Source organism: Castor canadensis, chromosome 8 (assembly GCF_047511655.1).
Source record: "Castor canadensis chromosome 8, mCasCan1.hap1v2, whole genome shotgun sequence".
NCBI classification, from domain to species: domain Eukaryota; kingdom Metazoa; phylum Chordata; class Mammalia; order Rodentia; family Castoridae; genus Castor; species Castor canadensis.
This window is the reverse complement of record NC_133393.1, coordinates 41,732,339-41,757,035: the sequence shown is the minus strand read 5'-3', so window position 1 is coordinate 41,757,035 and position 24,697 is coordinate 41,732,339. Positions and strand designations below refer to the sequence as shown.

The following is a 24,697-nucleotide window of genomic DNA, read 5'->3' as shown; positions in this document are numbered from 1 at the left end:
GTAAAGCGGAGATGGAGCACTGCAGAAAGATAAAGCAGGGAAGGGGGAAGACAGTGATGGTGATGCCTTTCCATTCTCAAGGACCTCCATCATCAAAGTGCCACAGTGGGCACCACGCCCATCACATGCCCCCTTTTTATTGACAATTCTTCACCATCTGAGACTGGATCATCCAGATGGGCAATTATTCTCTCCTCTATCTTGCATCCCTATTCTCTCTGCACACCTACTTACTCACAGCCATGTACCTCTCACACTAAAACTGTTGTACCACCCAAGTCTAGAATTCAAACCCACCTGTCTGTTCCATAATCTCTCTTTGTGGGACTCTTCACAACAAAATTCATTGCAAAAGAATAGGTGGGTCTTGGGGATATACCCAAAAGACTGTTACTCCAGAGGCACCTGCACATCCATGTTTATTGCAGCACTATTCACAATAGCCAAGTTATGGAAACAGCCAAGATGCCCCAGCACTGATGAATGGATTAAGAAAATGTGGTATCTATACACAATGGAATTTTATGCGGCCATGAAGAAGAACGAAATGTTATCATTTGCTGGTAAATGGATGGAATTGGAGAACATCTTTCTGAGTGAGGTTAGCCTGGCCCAAAAGACCAAAAATCCTATGTTCTCCCTCATATGTGGACATTAGATCAAGGGCAAACACAACAAGGGGATTGGACTATGAGCACATGATATAAGCGAGAGCACACAAGGGAGGGGTGAGGATAGGTAAGACACCTAAAAAACTAGCTAGCATTTGTTGCCCTTAACGCAGAGAAACTAAAGCAGATACCTTAAAGCAACTGAGGCCAATAGGAAAAGGGGAACAAGTACTAGAGAAAAGGTTAGATCAAAAAGAATTAACCTAGAAGGTAACACCCACGCACAGGAAATCAATGTGAGTCAATGCCCTGTATAGCTATCCTTATCTCAACCAGCAAAAACCCTTGTTCCTTCCTATTATTGCTTATACTCTCTCTACAACAAAATTAGAAATAAGGGCAAAATAGTTTCTGCTGGGTATTGGGGGGGGGAGAGGGAGGGGGCGGAGTGGATGGTAAGGGAGGGAGTGGGGGCATGGGGGAGAAATGAACCAAGCCTTGTATGCACATATGAATAATAAAAGAAAAATGAAAAAAAAAAGAATAGATGGGAACATCTGTTATTCTTGCTTTTCGTTACAAAGATTATTATATTTCCTTTTCAATAATTGTTGTGTAGATTGCATTCTACAGTCAGATGTACATACTAGAGAAAATGAGCATTGCTGGTCTCTGGGAAAGGGCAGACAGCACAATTAATGGAAAGAAGATAGGCCCTGGGATGAAAAAACCAAGTTCTCATCCTGCTTTGATTCCATCCAAGTGATCACTGACATCTTCAGAGACTAAAGTCCTCATCCATGAAATCAAGACAATACAAGAGTCCTCTTAACTCTGCAGGTTTTTGTGAAGATTGAATGAGATTAAATGAAGACTAAATGAGAACTTATTATCAAAAAAATAAATATTTACAGTGCATTTTCATAAGACACATAAAGACCATCTGTGTCTACTGTTGAGGTTGTTTTGAAAGATGCTCCTGCTCCTTCATCCTGAGCTGTGGATCAGGACCCCTGATGTATTTTAAGTAGAAGAATAAAAATGTTCCAAGATGGTGCTACTGTCCATTGTCTTGCAAGTGCCATTGTGCTACTTAGTTTCATGTTTCTTTGATAAATACCTGAGAGAAACAATTGAAAAATAGGAAAGGAAAAAAGAGAATGATAGAGAAGTAACAATTAACTTAGCTGTTTTTTTAATAGGGTCTCGCTTTCATGCCTATGCCAGCCTGGACCACGATTCTCCTATTTATACCTCCCATGTAGCTGGAATGACAGGCAAGTGCCACCACATCCAGCTTTTTATTGGATAAGATAGGGTCTCACAAGCATTTTGCCTTATCTGGCCTCAAATTGTGGTCCTCCAGATGTTAGCCTCCAAGTAACTAGGAGGATTGCAAGAATGAGCCATCGCACCTGGTTTTAAGAGTCTTGACAGGAATGGCCTAGCATGTCTAATGATGTGAGTTGAGTCAGCTTGTCCTCAGAGTGTGTGGCAGGTACTCTGGAAGATGTGGTGACTCTCAGGCCACTAGTGTGTCATTGAGAAACTACTGTTCTGGGCCATATAACAAGGAGAGCTGTTTCACTCAGGAGCCAGTATGAAGCTCTTATACTAGTAGGTAACTGCTCAAAAACTGAAGCAGGGGTGAAAATAACTCACTATGCGGAACCCTGACAGCAGCAATGTTGAGCCAGCCTCCAGAATGCCAGCCTGAGATCCTGCAGAGACTACATGATAGACCCTGGGATGGTTCTTCTTCATTCAGTGAAGGCTGCAAATTCCTGGTCATCAATACCTAAATTGCTTTTGAAGAGGTTTATGTGGTATAACCCTGAGAACATAGCAGGTAACAAAGCCATTGTGAATACTCCAGGACAGTGCTTTCCAACACAGAGCCATCTTGTTCCCCAGAGGACTACTTGCAATGTTTGGAGATATTTGACTGTCACAACTGGAGGAAATGCCAAGGGGTGCAGACCAGGGGTGATGCTCAATATACAACAGTCACACAGGACAGCCCCCAAAGCAAAGGACTGCCTGGCTCAAAATGGTCATCATACTGATGCTGAAAAACCTGATCTAAGCCAACATTTAACCCAAAAGTGATGGACACATCATTGGTGATTCCTAGAATATGTTTAAAACAACCTTTTATAAAGTTGTAATGTTTTATTAAATAGACACATTTACATGTACAATATAAATATTTATGTATCATAAGTATAAAAGTATACGCTTACTTGAATATATTATAGACATACATAATTAGTATATAAAACCTATAATAACAAAAATTATTAGCTTAAGATGAGGCTAAAGGCTGAGGGGCATGGCTCAAGTGGTAGAGTGCCCTCCTAGCAAGCATGAAGCCTGCGTTCAAACCCCAGTACTGCAAAAAAAAAAAAAAAAAGGAGGGGATGAGACTAAAATAGTGTTATGGTTTCAATATGAAATGTGTCCCGTAGGCTCAGATGTTGATCACTTGGTCCCCAGTTGATGGCACTATTTTGGGAGGTAGTGCATGGGGCCGAGCTAGAGGAAGTAGGTCACTGGGGACATGCCTTTAAAAGTTATAGCTGGTCCCAGGTCCCTTCTTCTCTCTCTGCTTCCCGGTCACTATAAAGTGAACAGCCTTCCCCACCACATGCTCCCACCACCTGACATTCTACCCAGTGGCATGGGCAAAGCAACCATGGACTGAACCCTTTGAAACCATGAGTGAAAATAAATCTTTCCTCCCTTAAGTTGTTTCTGTTAGGTATTTTGTCACAGCAATAATAAAAGCTAGCTAACACAGTGTTTAAGTTTTTTAAAAGTGTTGACTGAAAGAAAAATATAAGGTACATAATACAGTCAATGGACTTCAGACATGGCTCACATGAGAAATTAAGGCAGTATGAATATGATCGAGGTTTAGGAGACATTAGATCAGGGGTCAAGAAACGTTTTCTATAAAGAATTGGATATTAAGTATTTAAGGCTCTGTTGTAACCACTCCATCATTTTGGTACAAGAGCAGCCATGGTGCTAGGTAAATGAATGAATCCCTTTACTACCCTGACTGTTCTGAACCCAGTACCCAAGGTGAACCTATTCAACTCAGTACCCCAGAAGTGTCCCAATCTATAACCTACCCTGGGTTATAAGATTTAAAGTATTTACAGAGTAATGATGCCCATTTTTTATACTTGTTCACAAGGCATGATGCTTTCTCCATCTTGCATGGGTACAGTTAGTGGGGCTTACATTCAATGTACCCAGTCTTGTAAGTAGTAGAGCTCAATTTTTGAATACAGAATATTGTAACAGAGTGGATTTAAATCCCAACTCCTTCCCTTGACCACAGTAACTGTGAGCCAATTAATTACTTTCTCAGATCCTCAAATTCTTGCTTCATAAAATGGGGATTATAGCACCTCCCCGCCTCAGGCTCATTGGAAAGGTGAGATGGGATACTGTGTGTGAATGTTTATAGAATGGTAGGCAATGCATTCAGTAAGTGTTCCCTTTATTTAAGTCTCCCTCCTTCTCTACCTCATTTCTTTCATATATTTGATAAAGATGTCCTTGCTGTCATTATCTAAGCTGTTGGTAAAGATGCTAACCAATCTGTAGCCCCCAGAGCCCTTCAGTATACAACCAGATGCCCCCTGGAAATTAAACAACAATATCTTAACTAATACCCTTTAAATATGCTTTTCAACCACTTGTAAGTCTACCTAAAGATCAGTCATTCCAGACCCTATTTCTTTCATTCTGCAAAACCAATAAGCAATTACTAAGTGTCTACCTTGTGTCTGGCCTGGTACCATGCACTAGATACAAACACAGGTAAGATGCAGGCCCTTTTCACCACAGAGACCACAACTTTGGCGAGAAGGGGAAGAGTGTCAGCAAACAGATGCTTAATTTTCACAATTAAGGACTCTTCCATAGACACAGGCGACATGTTGCCCGAGAAAAGTATTAAAACAAATAGGAATGGGAGAAGGAAGACGTGGGAGCACATTCCAGGCCAAGGGCATGGAATGCATAGCTGTAGTTGACCAAGGAATGAGTTTTATGGAGAGAGAAGTGAGGAGCAGGAGAAAAGCTCAATTAACAATTTAGGCCAAATTGTGTAGGGTGCAGAACATGATATATCTAAGCTACTGTGCTAATAAGAGGAGAATGGGGTTTACTTTCCTCTGGCAGTGAAAACCTTTATGTAGAGCAATTTCCTACCTGGCAGTTCTAATACATAAAACCAGCATTAGTGAGACTGCTGCTCTGCTGGGTGGATTTCCCTTCCTGCCTACCACCAGGGCAGACACCACATGTAGTAAGATGGTGCACTTACACTTGGCTCTTGGCCTTGGGCAAGGTTGCTCTTACTCTGCCAACTGGATTTTCCATTTACATCACCCCTGGAGAACTGGTTTTGTAGACTGGAGAGACAGACATTCAAAGATCTCACTGGAGAGGCGACTAGGTCCACATTTTAGAAAGTTCCCCTGACAACAGTGTTGAGAATGGACTGAAACTGAGCATGTGTTGAAACTGTGATTGGCCATTTCTATAACTGGCAAGCGGGGGTCTCATTTAAGGTCATGCTAACAGGACCCTTCACATGCACCATCCCTAAAAACAGTAAGTTTACCCAATTTTGCAGTTGAGGAGGTTGCTCTTCCTGTGGTTCTCCAGAGTTACAATATGGATGGGTTTAGCTGGGCATTTGTTTTCTTCTCAACACTTTTCTTGACATATACTTGCCATTCAATGAATAGTTGTTACTTAGTTACCTAGTTACTTAGTTAGTTGGTGGTTGTTTAGTTTGGATTTTTGAAAAAAAAGGTCTCACTATGTAGCCTATGCCAGCATTGAGTTTTTGATCCTTCTGCCTCAGCCTCACATGTGGTTGGGGTTACAGGAATGCACCACCATGCCAGGCTTATTTATTAGTAAGATATTTTAAACCCCTTTTGGTGGATGTTCCTAGATTCCTGGAGGACATCTTCATCCTGCTTATGGAAAATGATGTATTCTAGCCCATGCTAGATTCACACTTCAAGAAGGTGACCTGAATGGCAAGTAGGGGTCTCCAGCTATTTCTATAGCTCCCCCACCAAGTGCATAGGGACCACCATGACTGATCTCTATGTTGCAAGGCTGGTAACGTATACGTTGCACCTGACAAAGCAAGGCAGTCCACATAATCCCACACTTCCGTGTGTATCTGTAGAGAGGGGAAGCCACAGCCTCCTGTTTATCACAAACCACCTGTGAGGTAGACTTTCCTCCATTGCGTTATACTGCTTTCTTTTCTGTCCTTAATCAATCTTCAACTTTGGGGACTCAGTTCTGACTTAAGGAGCTCATGCTTCCAACTTTTTTTTTGCCTGCAAAGATTTTTCCACCATCATCTGATTTCATCCCTACCTCCCAGCTGTTATATTTCCAGTTCAGTGCCTTTAGAGGAACTATCGCTAATTAAGCTATAAAGGGGAGAAAGAGGTAGGCAAGCATGGGGCAAAACATGAGCCATGGAATTTCATGCCTCTTTCATCCATATTTCCCATAATACCCAAGGTGGAACTCCCAGCACAGGCGAAACATGGTAACTGTCATTGCTTGATACAGGAGCCACCTTGCAGGGCAAGGCAGTAAGTCCCTAGTTTGTCCACTCTATAGTTAAATATTGTATTTGTGACTTCACTCTATTGCTCCCATTTTCTTCTTTATGAAATTACCTGTGTCCCACTTAAATCACTAATGTCTAATGCTACATTTTTATAAATACATGCTTAGTCCTCTTCAGTAGTTAAAAGTTTGTTGTGTTTTAAGTTTATTTAGTTCATTGCCTTGAACACCACAGCTCGTAATGTGTTAATTGGATTTTCCATTTGTGTCACTGAAGTCTTATGTGAAAAATACAAAGAGAAAAACAGTTCTTTGGAAACAATGAAAGGAAGAAAGTTAATTGAATTTAAATTAGACATAGCAATAATTTAAAGCATAATTCAAAGGAAACTCATGCTTTCATATATTGTAAGTTAAGATTGCTTTTGGATAAAATATTTGAATATAAAACTTGCTGCTATATGGTATTACCTCACCTTCTTCTTTATGAGTGTCAGATACTTTTGAATGATAAAATACATACACAGAAGGAGTTTCCTGAGTTTGGAAATTATTTAAATAAAGGATAGAAATTTGAGTTCCAGTGAATCTAAAATAGAATTAAAAATTTAGCCCAAATGGGGATGACGCTTTTGACTTGCAGCCCTGGCAGGCAAAAATAATTAACTATGTATTTCTATCAACATATTCTCATTATTCTTGCTGGATATCATGCAGAGCCTGTCACTTAAAGGATTCTAAATTGACTGGGCTCAGTGGTACATGCCTATAATCCTAGCTACTCAGGAAGCAGAGATCTGGAAGGCTGAGGGTCAAAGTCAGCCTAGACAAAACATTATGGGGAACCCCCCCACACCTCAATCAATAAGAATAGTGGTCCACACCTATAATCCCAGCTACATAATAAGCATAGGTAGGAGAATTGAGGTCCAAGGTCTGTCCCAGACAAAACTGCAAGACCCTCTCTGAAAAATAGCTAGAGCTGGGGGTGTGGCTCAAATGGTAGAGCACCTGCCTAACAAGAGCAAGGCCCTGAGTTCAAACCCCAGAAAGACCCCCTCCCTCCAAAAAATGAATTCTGAATTGTCCTAGTACCCTCAAATAGGCCCTCTTAAGAAAATAACTATTTATTTTCAAAGACATGAATTTTCTAATTTTCTAGCAGTGAACACTTTATAGCTTTTGTCTTTTTAAGTAAATAATATATTTAATCCGAGTTGGCTCCAAGAGCATCATCATCACTTCTTAGAAGACGGACCTACAGAAATAATAGGTTGCCATTGCATTTCCTGATGAGTTCTGGAAATTTCCCCTAGGCCATAGGGCTCCATGCTTAGGGCTCTAACCTTCTGTTCTTCCTACTCTTCTCTTCCTCTGCATCTCTATCCACAACATGCCAACTATTTCAACATGTCAAACCACAGTTAGTCCTTACCTACCATTCTGCATAGCTTTTGAAAACTAGAACCTCACTTATTACCTCTCTCCTGGTACTGGCTTCATCATCCAGGTCATTCTTTACCCCTGCTACTAAGATAAGTGGGTTGCAGGTATACCTTCCTTTGGTCTCAGAGATAATGATTTTAATCAAAATTGTTTATGGAATTGGGATTTATTTTTTAAAGCGTTTAATTATGGTCAGTCCACATAACATAAAGTTGCCATCTTAGCCATTTGAATGCGTGCAGTTCATTGGCATTAAGCATGTTCACATCATTGTGTGGTGTCTCCTCCATCCATCCACAGGGAACTAGAATCCATACCTCTGCCACCATCAGGAAACTGTGCTGTCTTTTTAGGATAATCCGTAAGGTGAGATGTTGTGACAATTGCTTGGTAGACACTGTGCCAATTAAGACTGAACAACTGAATGTTATAACTGTTTCAAGTCATTTAAACGATCACTTAGCTAAAACAAATTTCCCCCTTTCTCCATCTCTTTAAGCAGCTCTGAGCAGCGAGTCCCCTGTTCCACTTCTTACCACAGCTCTGGTTTGCACTCAAGTGATGGTGTCACGAAAGCAGGACCCCTGGGCCTTCCTGAAATAAGACAAGTGCCAACTGTTGTGATTGAATGTGATGACAATAAGGAAAATGTGCCTCATGAGTCGGACTATGAAGACTCTTCTTGCCTGTATACAAGAGAAGAGGAGGAGGAGGAAGAAGATGAAGATGATGACAGCTCATTGTACACCAGTACGTGCATCCAGCTCTCCATGGGGATGGGAGGAGCATGGTGGAGACAGCTGACCCAGCTGTTCAGGGCTCTGGGTCCTAATCCTGGTCTGCTATTAACTGGCCCCGGGTCATAGAACAGCTCAGGTAACCTCTTGGGGCCTCCCTTTCTTTAGCAGTAATATTACAGGGTTAATGTCCTCTGAATGCCTTCATAGCTGTAAAAATTGCAACACCATTCTTCCATCTCCTACCTCTGCAGATGGCTTGCTCTTTGTTGCTTCACTTGGGATGCAACCTTCAAAAAGGGAGGGGCTTAAAAGTCTGTTCCCATCTAGAAAATTCACAGAAACACCAACCACTGTGTATGCAGTGGATTTCATGTTTAAGCATACCTCATCAATTTTAGAAGGCTTGAATTTAAATTTGTCATTTAAGACCTTTAAATGTACTTAAAAAATAAGGAAAGAAATAAGTACAGAAGCTATCACTCTGGCCCTGAATAATAAATAAACTGGTGATATGACTACAGCTTGATATCTGGCCAACTTTTAACAAGTGAATTTATAGTAACAGCCACTATTTATTGAATATATTATCTGTGCCCAGAAATGTGCTAAAATTGTGTGCTCTTGTCCACATCTTAAAATAGCCCTGAGGCATACACATGATTTACCCCACTTTATGGATAAGGAGAGGAAGGAACTGGCCCAGAACCTCACATGTGCTTAGAGGCAATGCTGGGATGTGATTCCAAAGCCAAAGCTCTAAAAACTTTGTGCAGGACGAAAGAAGAAAGTGCTACTAAATATGATCCAAAGAAACCCCAAGCTTGCTGCTTGCTAGTCTCTTCCTCTTGCCTCTACTTACCAGACTTCAGAGAGCTGGCTATATTTGAGATATGGTGAGAGTCCTACTGAGCTATGATATGATAAAAGTGATGTCATGGTGAGAACCAGAGGGGCAGCCAAAGACTTAAATGGCCCATGAATGAAAGGAGAAGCTGTTCAGCCTGTTTGCCCTGTGGCGTCAGAGAACTGAGCGCTCTGAACCTGGGGGCCTCAGCCTCAGCATTTTTGAGCTTTTGGAGCAGATCACTTTTTGTCGTGGGGGTTGTCCTGTGCATTATAGGATGTTTTGCAGACTCCCTGGCTTCTACCTACAAGGTACTAGCAGCAACCTGCCTACTGCCATCTGTTTTGACAAGTAAAAATGCCTCTAGACTTTTCCAACTGTCCCCTGAGTGCAAAATTGACCCTGCTGAAATCCACAGATTTATACCAACAGCATTGACTACTCAGAAACCTGTATGATAAAACAAAAAGATAAGCCCAGAATACTGTATGTGTCACAGTCTCAACTCCAAACAGGTCCTATCTTGTCTACCCTTTACTATCTTTCTTCCCATGCCCAGCTCCAGGGTAGCTGATCTCTCCTGTCCCCTTAGAGTTCCTGGTTTATGCTCACAATTGCTCAGCATCCTGTCTGTGGGAATCTCCTCTCTCCTTCCAGTGTCAGCCCCTCCTCCATGAAACCTTTCCTGGCTACTGAGGCCTCTGCCCTCTCTCCAACCTTTGTACTTTGTGGCACTTCACAGCCAGTCCTGTCCTCCTTTGTGATGTTGCCTGCATGCTGGGATTTTCTGGAGGGAGAGATCCAATCACAGGCTCCCCATTACTCCCCACATGTCTCACACAGTGCTAGGTGTAGCGTGGTGATGGCAGGGATGCTAAGAACCGTTCTCAGGTGTTAAGCCTGTTGTGTCTTTCTTACTACCTCTTCCTTTTTGGCCCACAGTGTGCCCTATAGGAGCCCAGGCAGATACATGTCAGCATTAATTGACTTACTTCTTCCTTCTGCAGGCTCCCTGGCCATGAAGGTCTGCAGGAAGGACTCCTTAGCCATCAAACTCAGCAACAGGCCCTCCAAACGAGAGCTGGAAGAAAAGAACATCCTCCCCAGGCAAACAGATGAGGAGAGGCTGGAGTTGAGGCAGCAGATTGGCACCAAACTCACCAGGTAGGACAGCAGCACCTTCAGCCCTCCTCACAGTGGAAATGACTCTCCAGACTTCTTGGTGTTCTTTAATAACTTACTGCATTAAAAAAAAAATTGAAAACATCCCAATTTTCCCCCAGGGTTGCTTTGGTATTCCTTCTTCTTCACTCAGCCAAGTCTTAGAAATTTCACTGAATTCAAGGTTTAGGAAGAAACTGAGAGGCAGTTTTCTGGAGAGAATAACCACCTATAGAAAAAAAAAATCACCCAATAGGACTGAGGACCTACATGTATAGAAATTGTGGCTTAGTTAAACAATGGGAAATTCACACTCTGCCATGAAGTTAAGTGGTTGGTAGTGATGCCTCATTACTACCTCTGGGTCTCTTGAGTGATCACCCTTTATATGTAGATATTAAAGACATAGGTATAGCTTTCTGCTTTATTAATATCTAAAACACCTGTGTATGTATGTATAGTCTATATTGTTTATATAGTATTAGGTAGCATTTATTGAGCACTTATTTACGAGGCATTCATCTAAACATTTTATACCTATTGAATCACTTAATCTTTGAGGTTCCCTATGAGATAGACATTTTTATGCCAGTTTACAGAGTTGAGCACCAGGTGAAGAGAACGTTAGTTACCTTGCATGATGTCACACAGAACAGCTTCAGCGATCTTCCTATTGATCACTACCTTACATTTCTTCGCTATGGTAACAGCACATTGAATGTGTACTTTGTACCAGGCACAATGCAGTGTTTGGATGGAATATGTGTAGAAGTCTACCGGGATTTATCTTGAGTAAGTCACATATTCTCTTTACCTATTATAATTCAGCATTTGTGAAACAGTGAATTCTGAAAATTAAGCAAGTTAACATGAATACTTAAAACATCATCTAGCCTATAATAAGGTCCAAATTATCTGTCATTTCATTTACTCCTCCCAGCAATCCTAAGGAGTTGTCATCATTCATTATCTTCACAAGAGGGGCATAATGAGGTTATGGAGGCAAAGGCCTCATCCAACACTGTGCTGGTCTTCTTCCCTCCCTCCCACCTGGTCTATTTTGTTATGTAAGTGCAGCTTCTTTCTTATAATGAAGCTGGGTTCTTCCTGGAGGATGTTGTGGTGATACAGGGCTGTGTGAAATGGTCAGCATTAATGGATGAATAGGCTCATCTTATGCAGTCTTCAGAGGAAGAGAAAATACTGCACATCTCACATACATGCAGTTATTCTCTCTCTCTCTCTCTCTCTCTCTCTCTCTCTCTCTCTCTTTCTCTCTCTCTTTCTTAATTGGGTACATTTCTATGCGGAAGCTCGTGGATGGCTGACTGCTTGGTCTGGAAAGAGAGCTTAGGCCACTCACCTGTGGGTCCTTCCCCATGATCAAAGGAAGATGCTGACTTAAACTATTTGGTGTGTTTGTTTGCTGGGGCCGCTGTAACAAAGTACCACAAATTGAGTGGCTTACACTATAGAAATGTATTGTCCCACAGCTCTGAGGGGCTAAACCTCTAAGAACAAGGTATTGTTAGGCTTCTTCCTTCTGAAGGTTGTGTCGGGAGGATTGTTCGTGCCTTTCCCCTAGCATCTGCAGGTTTGCTGGAAATCTCTGTGTTCCTTGGTTTTGTATTTGCATCATCCTAATCTCTGCCTTCATTTCCACGTGGTGCTCTCCCTGTGCTTGGTGGGGTGAGGAGGTCCACATTTCCTTCTCTCTAAGGATGACAGTTAGATTGGAATAGAGGTCACCAATTACTAGCTTGATTACTTCTGCAAAGATGTTGTCTCCACGTTGTGAGGTACTGGGGAGTTGGAACTTCAGCACATAAATCTGTGAGTGACAGAATTCAGCCCGTGACACTTGAGGAAGCATAAAGTGGGTCTACCTAGAAAAAGGATCATGACTTCAAATTCATATAAAGACGGATAGATATTGTGTAAAAGTAAAGCAGGCAGTTGTAAGATTGCATCCTGGAGCACGAATAAAAAGACCCTTATGTAAAGGGAACTATCACGATTCAGCTTCAATCGCCTATTGTTTTGAAGAAGTTTAGTACTACTTTGTCAGCCTTTTGAAAAAAATCTGTATTTTTGAAGTGCGAATTCTAGTTTTCAAAGAATATTATTTTATCAGCCTTCCATTGCTGTAGCAAAATACTTGAGTTAATAAACATACAAAAAGGAAAGGTTTATTTTGGTTCACAGTTTTAAAGATTTTAGTCCATAATGGACTGGCACTGTTGCTATTGGGCTTGTGTTAGGTTAGAAGCACAACTTCTAACTTGGGTAGGGCAGAGCTGATTACCTCAAGGCAGCCAGTAAGCAAAAAGAGAGAGGGAAAATGAAGGGCCCTCTCCCAGTGACCTAAAGACCTGCCACTAAAAGGTACCAACACCTCCCAATAATCTAACAGGGTGGGGCAAAGTCTTTAACACCTGGGCCTTTGGGAAATACTTATCAAACCATAGCAATTATGTCAAACAATAAATTTGTGGACTATGTAAGGACTGAATTCAGCCTAAGAACCCCATTGCAGCCCTGGGCCAGCTGGCTTCAACCCCTCACCTGCCAGCCATCGTTTATCCTATTACAGTGGATTCAGGAAGCCTCCGAGTACTCTCCCCATGTTGATGAGGTAATGAGACAGGGATATTCTGCGTGTTGAAATGTAAAGCATGAGCATGTGTGTGCTTGTGGCAATTTGGAATTAATGTATGGAGCATCCAAATTAATGTGAATGTATTTATTTGGTTGGATTGATCCTGAAAACAACATACCACATTCCTAAAAAGAACATTGGCTCCAGCTCTCTGTATTTCAGAAATTTAGTCAGGTAGTCATCAGAAGGTTTAAAGTGACCACTAGAGAACATGCTAAGTTGGATGAAGACGTTGGTTGACAGAGCTTCATGGCCTTCTCTTCCTTAACACTCATGAGGCTGGAAATGTGGTTGACATCAGAGCATCTGGTGATGTTGAGAGTTTGAGTCCCTATCGAAGCCATGGATTCAAATCCATGACTGCACTAAGCACTGAGTGGTGAATCAGAGGTACTTCCCTCTTTTGAAAAGTACCACTGCTCTCCCTCTTTTCCTCCTCACTACTGATCACCACCATCACTTAAAAAGCTGCTATCTTAGTATTTGCATAAGGGATGACAAATAAGATAAGGGAGGGCAAATAATAGTTTGATCCTTCCCCATGAAACCTAGCATGTTAATTCTCGCTTTACTTAGGATTTAGTAATATGCTACAAAGAAAAACGTATCCCAGATCTGTAACTTATACTCCTCAGCAGTCCACACTATTGTCACCAGAAGCAGAATATAAAATGAGGGTTATATGCTGCTTTGAATCATAACGCAGGGTTCAAGGGAGAAAATTGAATCCCATTTTTATGCTCACAGTACAGGCAATAAAATACAGTAATCCTGACGTCTAAATGTAGCTTGCACAGTGTTTATGGTTTGGGAAAATTTATGCTATGAGTCTGACACACCAGCACCTCACTCCAAAGTGGCAAGCAGCATGTCCCCCAGGATCCCAGGACTAATGCTAGGTGTGAGCTGCCTCTCCCCAGGCTGGAGATTTCTTCTGCTGCAAAAACATTTTCTAAAAATAGGAATACCAATCAAAGGCTCTGTGAATTCAATTCCACTTGAACTTACTTAGTGTCCCTGGATGCATCTCACTGTGAATTTACCACTTGAAAGGGAGAAGGGAGGAAACTAGACTTAAGTAAAGTTTTGAAGCAGTTTCCTTATAGACATGACCCTTCCAGTTTTGCCCCCTCCTCCTCCCCCTTTCTCATCCTTCCCCTTCCTCTTCCTCCCTCCTTTTCTTCTTCTTCCTCCTCCTCTTCTTCTTCCTCTTCCTCTTCTTCTTCCTCTTCCTCTTCCTCCTCCTCCCCCACCTCTTTTTCATCATTTTGGCTGCAAAGGTGGCATGAAATGGGAACAGCTTAGAGGGACAAGAGAGAGTATACTTGTATTCATGCATCTTCAGATCCAAACAGCCTGGATGCAAATGGCTCAGGATTGAGGGACTTTTTCCTTGGATTCTGAGACCTCCCATGACCCTGAGAGTAGACACTAGTCACCAAGCTGAAACTTCATGACAGAACCAGTCGGGATGACTTGGGTGTATGTTGCACTGTACAACATTTAGCATTACAAACACATGGACTGTTAGAGGAGAGCTGTTCTCAGATCATTTGACATCTTTTATGAACTCACTGTACAAAATAGAAGATTGTTTTTTGACAGCACTTTAAGAAGGCTGACCTCCTCTGAAAGGTGCTCAGATCTGCCAAGGCCATGGCACTACTCATGTAATGGAAAGTTAAAGAAACCACGTGTTCATTGGGTTTATCGTTGTTATTCAATGAAAGGTGAGAAACTGTCCCCATGGAAAGATTTGAGCAAAGCACTTTGGAAGGAGGTAGAATAAAACTTCAAAAGCACACATGTAGAGGTTCTGGCCTGGAGACATGGGTCATACCCATCCCAGGACCCCATAGTGACTGTATATCTCAGAGCCCATGCAGGGACACTTGTAGCCTCTTACCTTGTCACTCCAACCTTCTGCTGTGAAGAATGCAGTAAACACTGAACTGGTGACATCCTGTGTCAGGACTTTGCTCCTAAGCCCTGGCTCTGTATGCCTGTGTGTGTGTGTGTGTGTGTGTGTGTGTGTGTGTGTGTGTGGGTGGGTGTGTCTGCAGGCATGTATCTATCTGTCTGTCTCAGGAGGAAAGTAGTCAAAAGTTACAAGCTGCACCCTAGATGTCAAGAAATAAAACCACATCTTGTCAAGCACTTGTAGGGCTTAGCATCTGGGCCTCACAGCTCCCTGGCACCCTGTGCATTTTTCAGTGATGTAGTCAGTGTGCATTTTTCAGTGATGTGTGGTGGAGAGGGAGCAGACTCTAACCCAGTGGGAACAGAATCTGTCTCAGTGTTTAAAGCTTGCAATAGTTTTTTTTCTTAAAGGCAGTGCCTATTCTTGGTTATTGGGGCTCTTTTATTTTATGTCATAGCTTTCTTTAAGTGACTGGGTATTCTGGCTGCATTCCAAATTTGGGATGCAAGGGTTCAGAAGGACACACTAAGCAGGGAATAGAGGATTCCTCTGGGTCTTGGTCATGGTCACATTTTCAGTTTTTTTCTGAAGTCAGGAGAAGGGAAGGCTTTCAACACTGACCTGTTCTCGCAGCCTCCTTTTAGTTCTCAAATGATTTTTCTTCTAATCATTATTGACAGATCTGCAAGGATCCTTATTTATTGTTCATCTTAGCACATAGCAGAAAGGAAGATGCTGACTCAGACTATTTGGCTAAATAAAAGTGGAATCAACCAACCACACTGAGAGACAGCCACGTTGATGGTTCCTGATGTGTGTCAGCTTTAAAGCACTTGATGTTGATAAACTAGCATGCAGTCAGCACCCCATCTAATAATCTTCACCACAGCCCTGCAAAGTGACTGCTGTTGGGACCGTCACTTTTCAGGTGAGGAAGCTGAGTTAATGATCTGATAGATCAGTGGAAAAGAGAAACACATCTTCCAAATCCAGGGCTTTCCATTTTTCTGGCAAATCTGCTGAGAAAAAATGTTTGCTGCCTTTATTTTTTATGTGGAGCAGAATTTTCCTCTTAGGTTCCTGTGGTTTAGTAGGTATCCCATGAATAGTGGCGTTCAAAGTCAGTGGCTCAAGTTTGCATGTGTAGATGTCCTCAAGGGGCAGAGATAAGGCATGGAATAAGAGGACATCAGAGATTTTCACCCGTCTTGGACTTCATTACTGTATTTCAGTAACAGTAATAAGTAGGAAGATCTGAAACCCCCAACGCTAAGCTTGGCTGTCAAGTCACTTTTGCCCGTGGAATGTGGCAGCAGTGTGCTCAATACAGCATCCTCCCAACATGGTCCTTAGGCAATGGCATCAGAATCCCTGGGAACTTGTTAGAAATCCACATTCTCAGGCCCCAGCCCAGACCCAGAATCAGAAACTTCAGAGGAGTGGCTAGAAATCTGCACTTAAAGTTGGAGAAGCAATGGTGCAGTAGGAGGAACAATCAAAGGCTTGGAGCTGGACCTCTCTGCTCCATTTACAAGATGCACTCCTATCAAGCCTGACTTTCCACACCTGTAAGATTCACCTCCCACACAAGGTCATCTAGAGGACTAATTACTAAGTCTCCCAATTGCAATAAATAATGAACACTTAGTTCCTTCCCTCCCATTGTGAAATTGAATGCCATATTGTGCTAAACTCTTCTTAGGCAGAATAAGTAATGCTAGTTTCCCTAACAGGCATACCCAAAATCCCAGTGGCTGAGGGAGGAAAGCCTTATTTCTCAGTGTAGTTAAGTTTATTGAGGATCTGGTGGCCTTTATCCATCATTTAGCCATTGTGTACTTATAGAACATATGGCTCTAACATCTCAGGAGAAATGGAAAGGGGTTGAGGAGGGAATATGTCACTTTTGTTGACAAACCATTCACCAGAATTAGTCTCATAACCCAATCTAGCTGCAAGGGAGTCTGGGAAACATGACACACATGGAATATTTGATGAGCATAAAGGGTGGTTTCCACACCTCATTGCTCCTATAATTGCCATGGTGTTTCCTTATTTAATGGTTCTTCCAGTCATGGGACCAGTCATATAAAAGGGTGTATCAAAGCTAAAGGAGACTTGCTTAAGACTCTCCACAATGGGCAGTTGGAACACAGAGGCACATGGAGTATACCATGTGGACTGCCAGTAGGCGATCTAAATGAGCATGGTTTGTATCAATACTGCTGAAGTCCAGTTTGGTAAAGTGATTGATGGAAATCAAAATTGCCTTATTTAGAGATAAATGAGACCCAAAAATGAGCATTGTTTCTACATAAAGCAATGCTCTATGTAGTTTTAGTACAACTGGAAAAATCCCCCAAGAACAACAGTGGACCTTTTGCTAAATGAATTTGTTCTATAATGAATTTAACTCTCCATGGAAACAACTAAGAGAAACCACAGGACCTCAGCTTCAACCACTCAATTATTTTGTAAAGTATTGATTAAGCACCTACTATGTGCGCAATACTGTATCAGGTATTGTTTAAAAGGTAGCTAGATAATTATCTCTCTGAGAGTCATAGGCTGGCTAGTTAAGGCATACTTGTTCTCTGCTTTAGTCTAAGGAAAAAGATGCCATGGGTGGATTTTGTGGGGAGGTATAGGTTCTTCTGGAGCATATTCTTTTATTGTTGTGAATTTATTTAGGTTATTTCTCTTTCCATTGTTTTCCTTTAAAATATTTCCAAAAGAATGGAAGTGGGATAGGGCTCTCTATAATTTAAACACTGAATAATCTAGACATTGATTTAGAATTTATTTTCTCCTTTCACCTATGTGTTCATATGAACATCTTCAATTTGAATTGTCAGACGACTTTTCTTGCAGTTCTTTTTTGCTACAGTCTTTTGACCCACTTAGAAACTAAAACAGTCACAAGATGTGTTTTTTGTCATATTTTCATCTATTGAGGGCCTGTCACTCACTTTAACAGGATTCCATGAATACGGTTTGAAGTAAGTCATTTTTTGAAGTATCTGAAGAGTTGCCCAAACTGGGTGGAAAGCAGTTTTGTCACATGGACCATTACTTCAGCTATCTGGTATAAGACCTTCTGTTCAGCTCCTTCCAAAATTTTTACTATGAGGTTGTGCCCTTTAGCAAATTTTTTTACAACTGCATCTTCAGGATCTGAAAGAAGAATAGAATTAGAGCATTTTAGAACTTAAATGATCACTATCATCACATCTAATGACCTTAATTTTTCAGAAAAGGAAACAGGCTGATGGAAGTTCCACTACTAACCAAGTTCACATAGTAATTGCTGACTGAACTAGGATTTGAAACCAAGTCCTCTGACTCCAACCACTGCTAAAACTTAATGTCTCTCAAAAAGGCTAGACGTGGGGCTAGTGATATAGCTCAGCTAGTAGTACACTTGCTGAGTGTAGGCAAGGCCCTGGGTTTGGAACCCCAACACCACAAAAAAAGAGAAATACATTCACTTCCCACTGAAAGAAACAGAGCAGTAATTTGCTAGAACACATACACACAAAATCACATTTCTATTTAATTTTCTCAATTTGGAAAGAACCAAGAAAATTGATTTCAGAAAGCCAAACAAGTGATTTAGAGGTTTCAAAAATAAAATCTCTAAGAAATATTTTCTATAAGCAAAAGACCCATGAAAAAGTTTTCCTTGTATTTCTCCAGAGCTGTGTTCTTTCATGGACCATGATCCTCCTTGATCCCACCTAGCTACAAGGACATTTAAATTAAATGTGCAAGCAAGAAACATCTCCGGTCACTCTGGTGGTTCATCAGAGCTGAATAAAGTCTCCCTAATAACTGTGAGGATGAGGGCTGAGCTCAGTGGTAGAGTATTTGCTTCACATGTGCAGTGCTTTGAGTTCAGTCCCCAGCACTGCAGAAAAGAGCAATAATAATTTTGAAGACTGAGCAGGTACTTTAGAGGATTCATATGGAATTGGCCTGGTCTGGTGATTCTGTCTCTCAAATAATAAGTAAAGTTCTAATCATTTATATTTATTAAGAATTTTTGCTCTTGGTTTCAATGGTGAAATTAGCATTTCTGGTCTCCAAACAAATTTCCATGGTGTATAGTGCTCTGTCTTCCTCACCAAATTTGGCTTCAGGTTTGAAGGGGTGAGATTTTTCTGCACCCAGCACAAAACTTACACAAAGTCCTGAATATTTAAATGGCAGAACTGGATTACAGCTGAAAATTTGCAGCATGGTTGTTTCTCATGTGCCCCTGTACATTTTTGTTTTCTGGCAAAATACCTCAACTTACATACAAAACGCTAATAGGAATAATTCATTTTATTTGTCTTCATTATATCCATTTCACTCCTCTCAGAATGCCAAGATTTTTATAGTAGCCTCAAAAATTACATATATGCCTAACTAAATAGTAATTTTTATTTAGAATATAAGCAGGAAAAACCATCCAAAGAGACAAATGCTGGAAAATCATTTTTCCTATGATTCTAAAAGTAATTACTTTGAAATGTAAGTGAATACACTTCTATCTTAGGAAGTGTGATCATGAAAATTTGATGTGCTGTGCCCATTGAATCATTAAAACAATAGTTTTTCAAAATGAGCAGCCTTTTTTGTTCCTTTGAAAAGAATTGGGCAGACAGATAAATAGTGAGTGCTGACAGGTAGTCGATGGAGTGAAAAGAGGTCTGCCTACAATAATTCCAAACCTTCTGTTGACTATTATGAGTTTCCTTGTTTGGCTCATCTTTATATTGTAACTTATCAAGCTCTCTCTTAGAACATGCCAAGATAGGTAATTGCATCTTCCTCTGCATTAAAATGACATTATGAGGCACTGCCCTCCACAAATTTGATTGAACCCATGAATCTGCCACCTACACATTCTACCCCAAGAAGCCTGGCCAGTGTCTCACTTAAGTAAAGCCCTCAGCTTGCCCTCTTTCAGTTAGCTGGCACTGCCATTGCATTTATGGAAGTTGAGTGGCAGCTTTTCTCTAAAGACCACCATATCTGTGTGGCATGTCCTTGAGGCAGGTCTCCAGACTAATCTGTCCCTGCTGTCACTCTGTCTTGGATCTCAGTCAAGTTGCCCTCCTCTTCACAGCCCTTAATCAACAGAGCCACCAGGGGACATTGCCTGTGAAATCTGATTCTCCTCACACAGTCAACAGACAGTGCTCAGGCTAGTCCCAGAAGGGAACTGCAAATGCATATAATTCTGTCTAGGCAAAAATAAAATTAGCCCCATTCATCAACATCAAAACAAAAACATGGTATAAGTGTCAAATTTAGGTTACCTAGGAACTTTAGTTCAAATGTATCATAAGTTTATATCATGTTAGTGATATAATACTGAGGTATTTGTAAAACTATATGGAACATATTTGAACATTAAAACTCTTCATTTTTATACAATTTTCATACTACTGATTAGATATATAAATTTAGGAAGAATCTGTTGTTTTGTGTACGTTACCATCTTCATAAGGAGTTGATAGCAAAGCTCGAAGGCGAAGGATGCTGTAAGAAGAAATAAACCATCATTTGAAGGTCAGTTGACAGGGCACACAGTTATATTAAGAGAAGCATGCTTGCAGCTGCCCTAAGTGAAGGAACTCACAGCTACAAACACATCCTTATGCCACTCATCGGACTGCACAGACACCAAAAATCTAATCCTCATGTGGTATGGGCTAAAGTGCATGCAAAGGACAAAAAAACTGGATGTCACAGTGGAAGAGAACACTTAGCACAGAGAATATGAGCATTAAAGACATTCAGTTATCAAAATAAGAGTACTGAGCAAGAAAAACCAATGCATGAGAAACATGGTATCTTTAGGATGCTCTAGTCTTGATGCTGGTGGAGAAGAGGATAAGAAGTTAGCCTTGCATTCTGTTTGGCCATCCACTGTCCGTAATTCAGACTACATGATTATTAAAATTTGCAGGATTGTTGTTCATGTGCCAGCATTGTTCTTTGTAACCTGTTGGCTGTGGGCGTTTTTTTCAGTGTATGTGGTTGTATCTTTCTGATTACGTCTTTCTGATCATGGCTAAAAATCACCCATTTCATTTTGCATTGGAGAACCAAAATAATTGGCAAGTCACAGCTATTGTGGTTTCACTCCACTGCCCAATGCTTCAAGCAAAGAGAGTTTTCAGGCTTTGATGATACTCTTTTATAAGGGCCCAAAAACTACAGCCCATGGACCAAATCCAGTCCTTCAAATCCTGTCTTTGTCAATAAAACTTTATTGGAACGGTCACACTCATCCACCTCCTTCTGCCTATGGCTGCATTCACACGCTAATGACAGAGTAGTTGCAAAGGAAACCATATGATCCACAAAGCCTGAGGTATTAACTGTCTGGTTTTTTGAGAAAGAGAAATGACACATTTGAGGACCTAGACTTGAGGACGCTGAGAGAAGGTAGTTCTCAATGTGCCGATACTGGATCCATTTAGGAAATGCATCTGCTTAAAATATCTCCATTAGAGGGGAAAATTCCATTTATCTTCACACACACGCACAGTTTTTCTTTGTGCTCATTTTTGTGATCACCAAAACAATCCCATTTACTTTATTAGTTCAGATCTGCCTGTGAAGCACCAAATAGCATAAAAATTATGCCAAGGATATAGTCCAGTTTTTAAAATTTGATTTATTGCCTGACTAATTAGAAAAGCCACTTCAAGGGAATCAGGACCACCAAAAGCAGCTGAGATGTTGGCCGGCTACAAGGTGGCTGGGTTTGCAGAGGGACAGAGAGAGGGAATCTGTTTTTGTAGTCCTTAAGAAAGCAAGGCACTAACCATGCCAGGCAGGGCTAGCTTGAAAATAAATATCAACAAGAATGACAGTGCCATCTTATTTTTACAGCTGAATCTAGAATTTGAGACCCACAAAAAAATGTGACGTGAGAGGGAACAATGCCAATGAGTAAAAGTCAAATACTAAACCATGACTCCCTGGCACAAGACAGGTTTGACATCAAAACTAATCCCCAGATAGGTATAACAGTTAACTGCGTGTCACACAGATATGAAGAACTATTGTAGCAACAGCTGTACCAAATTTCAAAACCATAGGCTATGTTTGGGATGTGTGTAAAACTTGTAAGGAGTAAAGGTCAAATCCTGTATGCATTTCGTGCATGAAGGAAAAAATGTTTCACACAGGTGCATGTGCACACACACACACAATCGGGAGTATCCATGTTTGAACCAGAGAGAGTGCATTGCTGTGGTCCATCATCTCTGTCTCAGTCTCTCTTGCTTCTCTCATGAATGGTGGCCAGCTGGGAAGGGTGGATCTAAGGGCTGAGTGGCCAGGTGTTCCTGTCTGCTATGTATAGGATGATTTAGTATTTGACTTTTACTCACTCAGCCTTGCAGTGACATTTTGGTAAGGATAGAAAGGGTCAAGTCAGGAGCCACTAGTCTCACTTTCCTGAGAAGAAGAGATGGCTCCCCTGACTGAGGGGAGTGAAGGAGGTGTGTGTTTGTGTCACACCTTAGGAGTTGGCTTGTTGGCAATTCCTGTGAGGGAAGTGACAGTCACAGGCACAAGCCTGCTAATGGATTCTGCCCAGGTTTTCCCTTGCTTCTGCTGGAGTCTGTGATTTCCTTCTGGCCACCTGTGTCAAAGGGCACATGGGGGAGAAAGAGTGCGTGATATGCCCATGTTATATGTGGTGTGACCAGAATGAGAGTCTGTGAAAAGCCAAAGAGGAAGGAAGAGAATATGAACTAATGTTTACCAGGCTGCCAATCCTGTGACAGAAATGGGCTATGAATTCAGTCTGTTTGGGGTTCTTCTATTTGAGGAGCAATGGTCTCTATTTTCAGGGAATCTAAAGCTATTGAATAGATAAGCTGAAGAAATGAGAGAGATTTTCTTTTAGTTCCCAGGTTTCTAAGCAGCATAGGATCTCATCTGAACTTGAGTAGCTTTTTTTTTTTTCTGGAAATAAGAATCAGAAGAAACCCTGAAGACAGCTGTAAGGAAAGTAACAAAAACTGCATTGAATGAGGAGGAAAAGGATAGGGATTTCTGTCCCCTGTCTCCTGGCATCTGCATCACGTTCTTCCCTCAGTCCTCTCCATGTGAAGTGCTGGTACCCCAAGACAAGAGACCTGCCTTTTGGAGGGTAACATTGAGTAAACATGAGCTGCATATATTCCACAGCTCCTAGGAGGAATTGAAGTTCCACTGTCAGAGCAGAGCATAAGAGGAGATGTCTTGGGACCCGTTTCTAACTTCTCACCCCTTGCTCCTTTTTAGAGTGACCATGGTTGTGTGTGTTGTTTATTGAGGCCCAGAAATGCAGAGGCATTGGAGAAATCTAGAACCTGATATTTTATGGATGAACTAATTGATTAATCATGGCATTTTAGTATCAACTGGGCAGTGTACACATGTACCTAAGCTTCCTCTCCTTGTTTGGTCACTTTCTCCTCTCCCCAGAGCTCTGTCAGTATGTGTTTTCCTTAAAGAAGTAAGGATAATAAGCACAGGGCTATCAGGATAAAGTTCAAATTAAGAAAGGAATACCTGGATATGCACGCATAGCAGGTACTTCTGCCTGAGCTTAAATCAGGCCTTTCACTGAGAGTCGCACAGTTGCAGACATGTTTGGTAGGTATATCCTAGGTCCATGAAAGGTCTCCTTTCTTGAGGGATGTTTGTTCCATTAATGTGATCTGCGCCCTCACTTGGGGTAGTAGCAATAACAAGGCACTGGCAGGAAACTCCACTGAAGGGGCTAAAACAGAAAAGGAGAGCAATAGCCAGGCATGGTGGTACACACTATAGTCCTAGCTGCTTGGGAAGCTGAGGCAGAAGGATCTCTTGAATCCAAGAGTTCTGGGCTGCAGTGCACTATGCCAGTTGGATGTCTGCACTAAGTTTGGCATCAATATGCCTAAGGAGAGTAAACTGGCCCAGGTCAGAAACGGAGCAGGTCAAAAGTCCTGTGCTAACAGTAGTGGGATCACACCTGTAAATAACCACTGTGTACCAGCCTGGGCAACACAGTGAGATCCCATCTCTAAAAAAAAAAGAAAGAAAGAAAAGAAAAGGAAGGCAATGGCCAATGCCATCTGGTAGTAGGAGAACTAGCTTTGAGGCACACATTAAACATCAACTGGGCCCTAGGCTACATAGCAAGACCCTGTCTCAAAAAAACCAGCAAAACAAACAAACAAACAAACAGAACCCAGGTAGTAGGTACCAGAAACAATTGGGATAATTTGCAAAAATTGGAGGTTATGTGTTTGTGTGACCTAGAGAATACTCTATGTAAATCATCTGAATTCCTTTTGTCTTTGCTAGTCCTTTTGGCTGGAGTATTGCAACCGGTTTAAATCTACTCTGGAAGAGTAGAAGTCTACTAGAATCTAATCTAGTTGCCTTTATCTGTCACCCTGTTGATCACCCAGGGCTGATGTGGCTTCTGACCTCCCTCCTTTGGTTCCCCAGTATCTCAAATCTGAACACCTTGTTCAGAAAGGAAGACTCTCCCAGCTATGCTCTTCCCATTCTAGCAGCCAAGGTTCCAGCAAGAAATAGACAATCTGCTTCTTGTGAACTGGAGAATGGTTTATTTATAAGAAGATCCTTTCAACGGAATGGGAAGGCTTCATTCAGAATCCTTCTCAACGCAGAGCTTCAGGCAGCCCC

The 24,697-nt window shown here is 41.5% G+C and overlaps 1 protein-coding gene across 7 annotated transcripts in view; it reads left to right on the top strand.

Annotated features, from left to right (window-relative positions):
• Positions 1-24,697, top strand: part of Phactr1 (phosphatase and actin regulator 1) — a 535,805-nt gene that overhangs the window by 483,530 nt on the left and 27,578 nt on the right. For all 7 annotated transcript variants that reach the window (XM_074082893.1, XM_074082891.1, XM_074082892.1 and 4 more), the window contains 2 exons: positions 8,182-8,429; positions 10,271-10,427. In XM_074082893.1, coding sequence (XP_073938994.1) covers positions 8,182-8,429; positions 10,271-10,427 — 405 coding nt within the window. The remainder of the gene's footprint in view (positions 1-8,181; positions 8,430-10,270; positions 10,428-24,697) is intronic.